The 12,233-nt window shown below is 42.0% G+C and overlaps 1 protein-coding gene across 6 annotated transcripts in view; it reads left to right on the top strand.

Moving 5' to 3' along the window:
• Nucleotides 1-12,233, top strand: part of CDH23 (cadherin related 23) — a 1,868,204-nt gene that overhangs the window by 1,792,304 nt on the left and 63,667 nt on the right. For 5 of the 6 annotated variants that reach the window (XM_063958778.1, XM_063958781.1, XM_063958782.1 and 2 more), the window contains 7 exons: nt 2,498-2,631; nt 3,388-3,597; nt 4,563-4,670; nt 5,446-5,548; nt 6,919-7,044; nt 8,451-8,654; nt 11,556-12,014. In XM_063958778.1, coding sequence (XP_063814848.1) covers nt 2,498-2,631; nt 3,388-3,597; nt 4,563-4,670; nt 5,446-5,548; nt 6,919-7,044; nt 8,451-8,654; nt 11,556-12,014 — 1,344 coding nt within the window. The remainder of the gene's footprint in view (nt 1-2,497; nt 2,632-3,387; nt 3,598-4,562; nt 4,671-5,445; nt 5,549-6,918; nt 7,045-8,450; nt 8,655-11,555; nt 12,015-12,233) is intronic. The other variant, XM_063958779.1, reaches the window with a different exon arrangement.

The raw sequence follows: 12,233 nt of genomic DNA, 5'->3' as shown, positions 1-12,233 counted from the left end.
GGGAGGAACTTGCAGCCGAAAAGCGATGAAGGAGGTAAGTCACATACTAAAGTGGGCAAAACTTCATCATCCAGCCTTGTCCGCAGTGTTCGTTCCGGGAGTTCTAAACTGGAAAGAGGATTTTCTCAGTCGACACACCATTCAGGCAAGCGAATGGGCTCTACACCCAGAGGTCTTCCACACCCTAGTAGACAAGTGGGGGTTGCCAGAGATAGATCTCATGGCATCCGGTAAGAACAACAAAGTTCTCGCATACGGGTCAAGAACAAAGGATCCCGAAGTGATGTATGTGGATGCCCTGTCAGTGAGATGGAACTTTCATCTGGTTTTTGTGTTTCTCCAATCACCCTATTACCCAGGGTGGTGAGAAAGATAAAGCAAGGAAAGGTTGCCGTGATAATAATAGCTTCAGCTTGGCCCAGAAGGCATTGGTACACAGATCTGCAGAGAATGTCGATGGATGCCCCACTCCTGCTCCCTCAACGTCCAGATCTACTGATGCAGGGTCCTTTGTTATCACAGACATCTGGATTGACTGTCTTTAACGGTGTGGCTCTTGAAACCTCTATCCTGAAGTCAAGATGATTCTCACAACAGGTAATTCAAATAATACTCAGAGCAAGGAAACCCTACTCAGCTCGCATTTATCACCGAATATGGCAAACCTTTATTCATTGGTGCAGTGAACGGAAAATTGACCCTAAGTTTTTCAGAGTTTCCAGGGTCTTAGCATTCCTTCAGGTAGGAATGGATAAAGGTTTGAAGGTGGCTTCCTTGAGAGTGCACGTGTCAGCATTCACTGCATGGTTCCAAAAGAAAATTGCCAACTTACAGGATGTGTGTACTTTTTTCCAGGGGATTCAGCCTCCTTTTGTTCCTCCTACAGTGCCTTGGGACTTAAATTTAGTCCTAAAGGCCCTTCAAGTTGCCCCATTTGAACCACTTAATAAAGTGGATCTTAAATGGTTGACAGCTAAAGTTCTCAGGACCCCACACAGTTCATGTTTTGCAGGTCTCCTCACAGAATCGCAAGTGAAATAATTAGCTCCACCTACGGACCTTTTAAAATGTCAGTGAGTAATTAATACACCTGTGCACCTGCTGGGTTACCTGCAAAATATGCACTGTGTGGGGTCCTGAGGACCGAGTTTGAGAACCTGTGTTCTTGAAGACAATAACTAGAGTCTGATTGGTTGCCATGGGCAATATCTCAACTACTAAAACCCACATTTTAGTAAATATATCCCTCTGCGTCTTCCAGCCTCATTCAACTCTCAACTGGGCAGTATGGATGGTGTAATGGTTAGCACAGCACTGAGGTCATGGGTTCGATTTGCACCATGGCCCTAACTGTGTGGAGTTTGTATATTCTCTCCGTACTTGCGTGAGCTTCCCCCAGGTACTACGGTTTCCTCCCACAATCCAAAAATATACTGGTAGGTTAATTGGCTCCCAACAAAATTAACCCTCATGTGAATGTGTGGGTTGTACATGTAATAGGGAATATAGATTGTAAGCTCCACTGGGGCAGGGACTGATATGAATGGGCAAATATTCTCTGTAAAGCGCAACGGAACATGTGTGCACTATATAAGTAACTGGTAATAAATAAACTGCAGAGTCACCTTAGTATCATCATCTTTAGTTTCATCATCCTACTCTATATACAATACACACACACACACACACACACATATAAAATATGGGATGTAGTCAGCATACCGACTCCAGCATGCCGCCAGGGGGGGGCGAGGACTTTTCTCACTCATTGGTGTCCACAACACCCATAGAGTGGGAATAGAACCTGTGGCGAGCCTGCAGCATGGTGAGCGCAGCGAGTCCACCAGGGGCTTTGTTTCGCTCGCCCCCCTGCCGGCATTCTGGCGTCCAGGATCCTGGCGTCCGTATGCTGACCGCCGGGATCTAAGCCGCCAGTCACCCATACCCAAACCATAAAATATATATATATATATATATATATATATATATATATATATATATATTGGACAACTTAGTCGTATCTAATAAATGTTCTACACTTCATGGATTGGCTGTAGACATGTAAATGATTTAGCGGCCACACCATCATCTTAGACCCACCCACATTACCCACAATAATGTAATTGATACAAGTATGTTGCGAGTTAAAACTGATACATTAGACTAAAATAATGCAGTGAACCTAGTTTAAATGCAAATACTCTGTCGGTCTTGATTATAGCTGAAATTACCTGATATTACATTTTTTATACATACCTGCTGTATCATTTTATTTATTACTTTTTAAAATAGTGGTATATAAAGGAGTATAGCAAAAATACTGTATATTGTGATTTCTCACCAATATTCCAAACTCCCAATCTGCTTCAAATGTGTTGCGTAGGATTTCCTGTATTATCTATTGTGCATTATTGCTTAGAGTAAATTATTGAAGTTTAAGACATTGTAATGTAACATAATTAGAATTAAGTGAAATAACTCTGCTTTGCTTGAACAGGGGAATTTGTAATCTCTTCAGTCGAGGGCGATTTGAGAGTTCGAAAGGATTATGAACTGGATCGAGAGAACATTGCTTTCTACAACATAACTATAATGGCAAAGGATAGAGGCAGCCCACCATTCAGTGCCACGGTAAAGTCAGTTGTACTGTTTCTATGTTGTATATTGCATATGATAACTAGTCACATCTGTAATATTAGTTCTGAAGTGCAATGTTTGTGATCAATAATATGTACAGTATTGTTTGTTGCTTAGCACCTTAGAAAACCATGTTTTTTTCTATAATTTTATCTAATGTTTATATTGTGGGCTAAATTTATCAAAGCTTAGAGAGAGATAAAGTGGATATAAATACTCAATAGTAAGGAGCTGATTGGTCATTTATCTCTATCCACTTTATCTCTCTCTCAGCTTTGATATATGTAGTCCTTACTGCCATGTTACAGCCTGAAAAACGACAATTGGTTGGTACTTTATCTCTTTCCAAGCTTTGATAAATCTAGAACTATGGCCCTCATGAATCAATGAGTGATACAACTTGTTGTGAATGTTAAAACTTATTGCATATTGTGCTCCAGCCAATTAGCTCTGTCAAGTGTTCAGCTCCTACCTTTCATGCGTTTGAGAAATGACAGCTGATTGGCTGAAGCACCATTTATCATACACAAGTGTTATTACTCATTGATAACTGGGACCTAATATATTGTAGTTTTTAGATATGTTTTTTTAAACTATATCTTTGTTATAATTATCGTAATTTAATTCGTTATTTAATGGAAGGGATATCAGCATAAAAGCAGAGGAGAACCTGTTTTAGGTAACATTATGTTTGACACTGATGTAACACATTCATTTTGGAGCTTATTTCTGCTTCTTACTCCCATACAGGCCATTGTTGATGTGCGTGTATTAGACATTAACGACAACGATCCTGTTATCCTTAACCTTCCATTAAATATAACCATCAGCGAGAACACACCTGTATCAACACCTATCACCAGAATTCTGGCTAGTGATGCTGACACTGGCCGTAATGCCATTCTGACCTTTAACATAACTGCAGGGAATGGAGAGAATACTTTTTTCATCAATGAAAACGTAAGTCTACAATCAAGATGTCTGGAAATAATATCAGTGTTTAAAGTTGCATTAACAGCTGTAGAAAACAGGTACGGCTATTTGAGTTTTTAAACCACGCGTACACTGCAGCCCAAATGTTACAGAACTTTGGGGGTGATTCAGACATGGATGCAGGTCGCATCACTGCTGCATCTTTGGACACAGCAATGATGCGAAAATATACTAATACTGCAAGAGGCATCTAATGTTAATAGAATACTCAAGCATGCTTGTTGTTTTGCTGCTGAATCCGAAGACACAGCCAGAGCCGAACTGCCCGCTTGGAACTGCTGGGAAATGCCAGAAGGGCAGATGGGCCGGTCCAGGCACCCATAGAGATCGGGGCTGGCCGAGTAGCTCAGCCTCCTGGCACTCTACTTGGCCTCCCAGCATAGAGAGACGGGGGGCAAGCCACGAGGCTAGGCCACTGGGACTCTTGGCATGCGCACAATCACATGCCAGGGCTGTATAGTAACTCCAGTCTGTCCCTGGACCACAGCCATTGGATAACTTGCATAAACATTGTCCTTTTGAGTATCCCTCGAGTTACTCTGGATGGCTGGGCTGTTCAGGCTTGTGGTGCCAGGAAATCTGCATCGGAATATGTGGACCCTGCTAAACAGGAGCCACATGCCCCCCATTTAGTAGAACGGTCCCCATCACTGCCCACCACCAACCTTCCAGGGCAATCACAGACAGAGATCAGCACATGTGCATTACAGAATCTGTGCTGATCGATTAACATCGGAGTTGTGAGTGAACCAATCGGGCCCTTTATCTATTGACTATTAACTCAAATCTGTAAATGTACTTAAAGTGTGCAAGATTTGCTTCAGTGACAAAACATCTTTTTTGTTCCAACAAGAACACAGTGTTATTTTTAAGTCATTAGAGAGTCTGTTACTGACAATGCTCATACTTGTTTCTACACCTTTTTCTTTCAGTCAGGAATAGTTTATGTGAATCGTCAGCTGGACAGAGAGAAGGTTTCTGAGTACAGGCTAACGGTGACTGTGAAGGACAATCCAGAAAATATCCGTAATTCTAGAAGGGTGAGGTTGTATTTAAGAAAAATGTTGGTTACATTTGTTATGTTAAATAGAATTATGCTGACGTACATACAATAAGAACAACTTGTCCGGTATCCAATTACCTGCCCCAAAAAAAACGTTATTATCGAGCTATCCAATTAAAGCCTGTTTTGTTTTTTTTAGGAGAAAAGTATCTAGTTTTCGTGCGTCAACACATGGGATCTGGGATAAGTATCCAGACCTATGTGTAATAGCGGCTCTGAGGGCTCTTTATCGGGGGTTATGCTTCACCTGAAGAATAATCCCCGATAAATGCTGGGTATCGGGGCTAATTGGATAGCCCCAGCGAATCCATTAGCTGCGGTAAATTACTGGAGCTAATTCGATACCACCCTTTGTATTTATCAAAGTGGACATAGTTTTGCATCAGGTCTTTTTGTGTGAACCAGTGAAATGTGTATTTCAGGCTGCTATTATTGCTAATATACTCAAAACAGTTCAGTTTATGTTGTTAGTAGGCAGATTACTTTGAAGCTTTACATACTGGCTGAGACATTATGCACATTGTGATTTAGGGGGACATTTACTAAGCAGTGATAAGAGTGGAGAAGTGAGCCAGTGGAGAGGTTGCCCATGGCAACCAATCGGCACTGAAGTAACATCTATAATTTGCATACTGTAAAATAATACAGAGCTGATGATTGGTTGATGGGGCCACTTCTCCACTGGCTCACTTCTTCGCTCTTATCACTGCTCAGTAAATATCCCCCTAAGACTTCTTTGTTTCTCTGAACAGGATTTTGACTTGCTGATTGTGACAATCGCCGATGAGAATGATAATCGGCCTGTGTTCTCTCAAGGATCGTATCAGGCAGAGATCATGGAGAACTCTCCAGCCGGTAGTATAGACTATAAGTACTGGTTGTTAGTCTAATTCATATTACATTGAAATATTTTCTTTTCAGTAAATACTGGCTGCTTTATTTTTACACTGCAGTTTAGATTTCAGTTTGAACACACCCCACCCCAATCTAATCTCTCTCTGCATATGTTATATCTGCCCCTCCTGCACTGCACATGGTTTTGCCCATTAGAGAAAAAGTTTGCTGCTGCGATCAGGTCTGAACTATGTGATGTAGAATATTCTCATGCTGTATTAATGTTGATAATAACATGATGGCGAACATGCATTAATAATATAAAGCTTTATTCACTGTTGCACATAGAACATATTTTCTATTTACAGTGATTATGTTAAATACACTGCAATTGTGAATCTAACTCACCAGCTCTTGCTGATTGTACCACTGTTGTGTGTTGGCCTCCCAGGTATTCAACATAGAAAGAAGCAATAGGTATTCACTAATACTTATATTCACTATTTTTGAATAGTGCAAATGGAATCCCCAATAACAGTCTCCCTTAGTATTACCAGGCATAGACAATCTCCATTATTTTTCACTGGATTTTGAAAACTATATACTGCCCTGTGACGCACATACTGTAGGCATTATAGGTATTGTACAGGACTTGTTGCTGACATTGTGGTGAGGACATTTACACATGCACAGGGGCAATTATAAAACACAAACTATGACACTTATCAGTCTATCACAAGAATACCTCCTTTGAAGGTGAAGTGAGATTACTAACTGAATATGCATTTCTCACATGAAACATGCTTGCTGTTTTACAGCTAAACCATGTGCTAGACACGGCAGGATAGTGTACTCAGCATAAGACTGCCCTACTCATGTCTGTAGAAGTGTATACTTCAGTGATTATGCCATGGAAACGTGCCTTGAGTAGATTAATGTGATCGAATAGATCAGCACTAATTATGTATATTAATATCTAGAGGGCTTCTTTCACATGGTTTCTGGGTGTTCATAAATTAATGTCTATCTATTTAGAGATGTAACAAGAACAAAAGTAAACCTGCTAACAAATATCATCAAGAGATCAGCAATCCGAGTCTTAATATTTCTATGCCAATTCTCCACATGCATAAGGACTGATCATCATATTTATTTCCCTACAGGACTGTCTGGGTCAATTCAGTCTGCTATGGCTACAACAGCCTGAGCCATCACTAAAGCATATGTGTCTGGGCCTCATCTTGTATCTCTCATTCATTATTAATGTTTGTCACAGCAAGTCATGGGATCTGTTTGGTACAGAGGGGGTTGGGGAAGATTGGGGTGAAGCTATCTACGGAAGTTGATTGTGACATCTGTTTTCAAGATTCTGACTCTCATGTTTGATCTAGGATCATCCATCAATGTCCTGAATGGACCTATTATAGCTTTAGATAGTGACTTAGGACCAAATGCTGTGGTGTCATATCGTCTACTTGGGTCTCAGATGGATTTGTTTACCATGCACAACAGCACAGGTAAGACTGTATTCACTTTATATCCAGTCCTCAATACAAGTTACTCAGAAGTTGTATGCACTGCTAAATAATACACATCTTTATTCTGTGAAGGATATAGTTGGTGTCATCATGCTATGAAGTGTTACAATTGATGCTAAGGGGCAGATTTAACGAGTGATATTGTTGACATTAAATGGTGCTCCAATCAGCTTCTAAATGTCTTTTAATACATTTAATAAACCAAATAATGCCTCTGTTATGTTTGTTATTGATTTATAGCAGTGCGTTCCAAACTTTCTTGGTTCACAGCCCCTCAGGCGCACAGCAATTTTTTCACAGCACCCCAGGTCAAGGAGAAAATTCTATATACGATCAGATCTGTTTTCCACTCTTCTCTGAACTGGTTTAAAGTATTATCCTATCTCCCTGTCAGTGGCAATGGCTGTGTGCTGTTCTCCACAGCAAGGTCCACTGATAAAGGGATCCGGTCAAGATCCCGGCAGTCAAAATACCAACGCCGGAATCCTGACACTAATTGAATGCCCGCGCAAACATCCTGACTAGGGACACAATCCTGGCACTGGAATCCCGACCGCAGGGATCCCGAATGAGTGATTGCCGGGCCGCCGGAAAGGTAAGCTGTGAGGGGGAAGGTTAGGTTTTGGCTACGGTGGGATGGTTAGGATCAGGCTGTGTGGAGGGGGATAGGTTTAGGCTTCAGGGGGGCCGGGGGTTAGGGTTAGGCACCCCCAAGGGAGGGTTGGGATTAGGCTGCGGGAAGGGGGTGTTAGGTTTAGGCTGCAGGTGGTGGGGGGAGTAGGGTTAAGTTTAGGGTGTGGGAAAGGGGATTTAGGGATAGGGAGCATTGGGGAAAGGTCAGTATACAGTACTTACCTTACCCCGTTGGGATTCTCACCATTGGGATGCTGCGGTCTGTATTTTGACTGCTGGAATTTGGAACCCAACACCTCCTAAAAATGTGCCTGATTCACCTATTTTTCTTATTTCAGTAGTCACATGCCACTGAATGAAATCTAGTTTTTAACTGCTCTGCAAAACCGGGTGCACCAGTGTGCCTGCTCTGAATATTTATCTGAACGATAGCCGAGTCTTTATCTTGGCTGGCAGAGAGATCTGGTAACCCGAAAAGCAATGCCATCTTTCTCCAGAAACTTACACCATTTGCAGAGAATCTACATATGTCAGAACATACTGAGTTACCCAAAACCAACAGGGGAATTGCGCTGCATCTTTGCTGCTTTGCACTTTGTACTCACAGGAGATCAATTACAGAGAGCGGTTATACATATAATTTCACTAAGATATATTTATTATTTAAAAACAGTTACATCTCTGTAAAGCACTGTGCAATATGTGTGTGCTATATAAATAACTGGTAATAATAATAACCTTCTCTATTGCAGGTGTTGTGGCTGTGAAAGTGGGCAGAGTTATTGACCGAGAAGCTTTCGGTGTCCCAGTGCTGAATCTCACCCTGGTGGCAGAGGATATCGGGAAGCTGAATGACACAGCCATTCTTGTTTTAACAATATTAGATGCTAATGACAATAGACCCATCTTTAGTCCACTGAGTGTTGTTGTGCATCTCCAGGAGAACAGCCCTCCAGGTAAAGCCGTTCAGAACAGTATTATCATTGCTATAAGAATGCATTGAGAATTCCTTCATTTTGATGAAATGCCTGTATGTTTACATGGTACATGTTCTCCTCTTAAAGAGCAAAGTTAAAAAAAACTCTTTCTTAGCAAAACTAAGATTCCCACTGGTCATTATACGAGTTGATTTTTTCTAAGGGCCATATTCTTTTTGAACACTTTCATGCTCTGTATTACATAGATACATAGATTGGTGAAGCTCTATAACAGAGTAGGGGGTGATGCACGTACATGGGAAAACGACCACTGCAACATTTTCCTGGTAATATGTCTGTATCACTGGATGCCTCAAAACTTTGGAGGAGTAAGTATATTTATATGGGTGTAGTGTGTGCGGTGTGGGCCCTCATGGACCCAGGTTCCTGTGTGCACCGCACACCTTGCACCCATTATATATGGGAGGAGACCCCCCTATTCCTCGACTGGTGATTACACTGATAAACCGTTTTTACTGCTCCGGGTGACTGTGAACTACTGGTTGGAGTTTAGTTGTATAATACATAGCAAACATGTTTTGATACTGTTCATTTGTACATGGCGTGAATAATGTGTGTACACATTTATGTTAAAAGATGTCAAAGTTGTATTTAATATATACATGCTTTAATAAAGAAAGAGGTTATGGAAAAAATTAAGGCTTGTGGGGACCCAGTGGCAATTAAGTTCCCCAGAGCATTACATGATCGGACCCGGCGTTGCAGAGTCTGGCTCTGGTGCAGTGTCTCGTGGTATTTGCCATCACTATCCCGTGAGACTGACTGTAGGGGATGTAGTTATAATGATGCCGGATGGCATCCTGGTGGCCGAAATAACTGTGCCCGAATCCCAACCAGAGGCATAATACGGACATCAAAATCCCAATGGAGATTGGGTTTCTGGCGTCAAAATACCGACTCCAGGAGCCCCCAAACGCTCTTTTAGCATCCTAATGCGGGGTGTGGGAGGTTAGGTTTAGGCATTAGAAGGTGGGTTAGGGTGCAGTGACGGGAAGGGAGTGGTTAGGTACCGGGGTAGGAGGGTTAGGCCCTTACAAAGGGAGGTTAGGGAACAAGCGGAGAGGGTTAGGTTTAGTCAGTGGTGAAGAAAGGGTTAGGGTTATGCACCACCGGGGCGCACGTGGGGTGGGGGGGTTAGGGTAAGGCACCCACAAGAGAGGGTTAGAGTAGGGGGCAGGGGATGGTTAGTGTACTTTTTTGAAGGCTGTCAGTATTCTGATGGTCGGGATGCTGCTGTCTGTATTCTGACCGCTGGCATCCCGTCCATCGGCATATCATACCGAATCCGACTGTAGTAAGGAGGTCCTTGGCGGCCCCTGTTAAGGAACAGCTGAGCTGCTGAAGTGGAGGGTGCACAGATACACAGCTAAATTCTGTGTTCCAGTTTTAATAGTGCCAGTTTACTATTCTAGGGGACTCTGTGTGGGGTCCCTAATGTATGGGGACTCTGGGACGACCATTCCTGTCACCCTCCTATAATCCAGCCCTGAGTGCAGTTTGCAGCGGATGATGGGTTGGACTCAACATCCACAGTTTTAAGGTATATGTGGATGACATGCTCCACTCGTCCTCTGCAGCAAAGAGTTATATGTTAATCTCCTTTTGATCACTTCCTTAAGACTTTTTAGTTGTCTCCCAATTTTCTAATTTCCTCTTACTTTTGATATCTAGCCTTTAGCTACTTAGTTCACTTCTCTTCCTCTTTTACCTTTCCACTCTCCGTTCTGCTGTTTCCCTCTGTTTTGTCAGACATTCTCTCTCTCTCTCTCTCTCTCTCTCTCTCTCTCTCTCTGGGGCTTATTTATTAAATTATTTTAGCAGTAAAACATCAGAAAACTTGGAAATGTCTACTGTATTTAAGATTACAGTAGGTGCCATTTAACTGTGGTGTGTACACAGGGGCTGGCTGACAACTTATAACCTGGGGGCAAGTCCAGCGCACTGGCCCATAAGTAATGGTGCCATCTTAAATGGAGTTTTTTTGTTTAAAAAAAATATTTATTAATAAATAAAAAAAATTAGGCCTGGTGTAAATTATCCCAAAGATACTTTATTATAAATTTGTCAGTGCAGCCGCGGTGTAGTGGAAGGTGGCAGCCGGCCCATGACCCTTGGCAGTAGCGTGGGCCAGGGGGCACTTGCCACCCTGCCCCCCGGGCCAGCCCGCCTCTGGCTGAACCATAGCAGATATGTGCGATCACTTTTTATGGGGACTGCAAAAATGCCCAATTTGCCAAGATCAGAAAAGGTTCACTATAAGCAACGGTATCTCAGGATTACATCTAATTACGGAGCAGCAAAGCTGCCAGTTGATGTCTCAGTACAAATCCTTATGCTGAGACATTAGCATATTTTGTATTCGGGAACAACTATTAATCAGGCCTTAAGTCACCTGTGCTCAAGGAGGGATATCCTTAAAACCTGGATTAAATAGATGTGAAACTATCTGCGCAAATCCCATAGGTTGGTGAGGTGATGGATAGCAGCCTATGAATGACTGCGTTCCTTTCCCAGTTTATTAGAAAAAAATGTAAGCTTTAGCAGATGCTTCAGCAGTATTCGCAACACTTATGCATCCAGCACAAGGTATAGAGGAGGAGGTAGCAAATGAAAGGTGATAGAGGGAAATGTACTTCTACACAATTGTTTAACGCTGGGCTGTTAGCATTTTATTGAGGACCGAGTGTATTTAGTGACTTTAGTGGCTTTAGTGAAACTTTACACTGCTCTGTAATTTCATATTCTATAAGCTTAGAATTTCCAATATCTGTATCTTCTATCCTTGCTCTTGTGTTAACTTAAAACTTGTGGTGGCAGATACATCTTTCTTTTAGTTGATATGTTTTTTTTCTTTTTTAGGTTTTTCTGTTGTGCAGGTTATGGCAACGGATGCAGACAGTGGCCCTAACCAGCAACTAAGCTACCGCATTGAAAGTGGTGCTCAGGATAGGTTTCTCATTGATGTAATCACAGGGGTTATAAGGGTAGCCAATGTAACTGTGGATAGGGAAGAGAAAGATTCCTACAGGCTGATGGTTGTGGCTGCGGACCGCGGCACCACTCCCTTGTCTGGAAGCACCACAGTAAATATCCTTATTGATGATGTTAATGACTGCCCACCAGAATTTGTCAATCCAATCCAAACTGTGAGTGTCTTGGAGTCAGCTGTGGTGGGAACCATTATAGCCGAGGTCACTGCCATTGACCGAGACCTCAACCCGCGTCTGGAGTATTACATCATAGAAATATTGGCCACTGATGACACCAATGTTGTTGTGCCCAATCAGCAAGAAGCTTTCAGTATTAACTTCAAAACAGGTACTTTCATATAATATTGTGTCATTAATGCTCATTTTCCCAATTTGTTTGGTTTAGATGTTGTTGTTTTTTTTTATTTTATGAGATTGAATTTACACCATTCCATCCTGTCTATATTTACAGTGCCTCTTACTTTTCAATCCTCCTTTTCCCTCTGTTCTTTCTGTCTTCTTTTCTTATTAATAATCCCATGAACTTTGGTTTACTTCTGATTGAAAG

Source organism: Pseudophryne corroboree, chromosome 3, assembly GCF_028390025.1.
Source record: "Pseudophryne corroboree isolate aPseCor3 chromosome 3, aPseCor3.hap2, whole genome shotgun sequence".
NCBI lineage: Eukaryota > Metazoa > Chordata > Amphibia > Anura > Myobatrachidae > Pseudophryne > Pseudophryne corroboree.
Note: the sequence above shows the minus strand (reverse complement) of the source record. Positions and strands in the feature narration are given on the sequence as shown.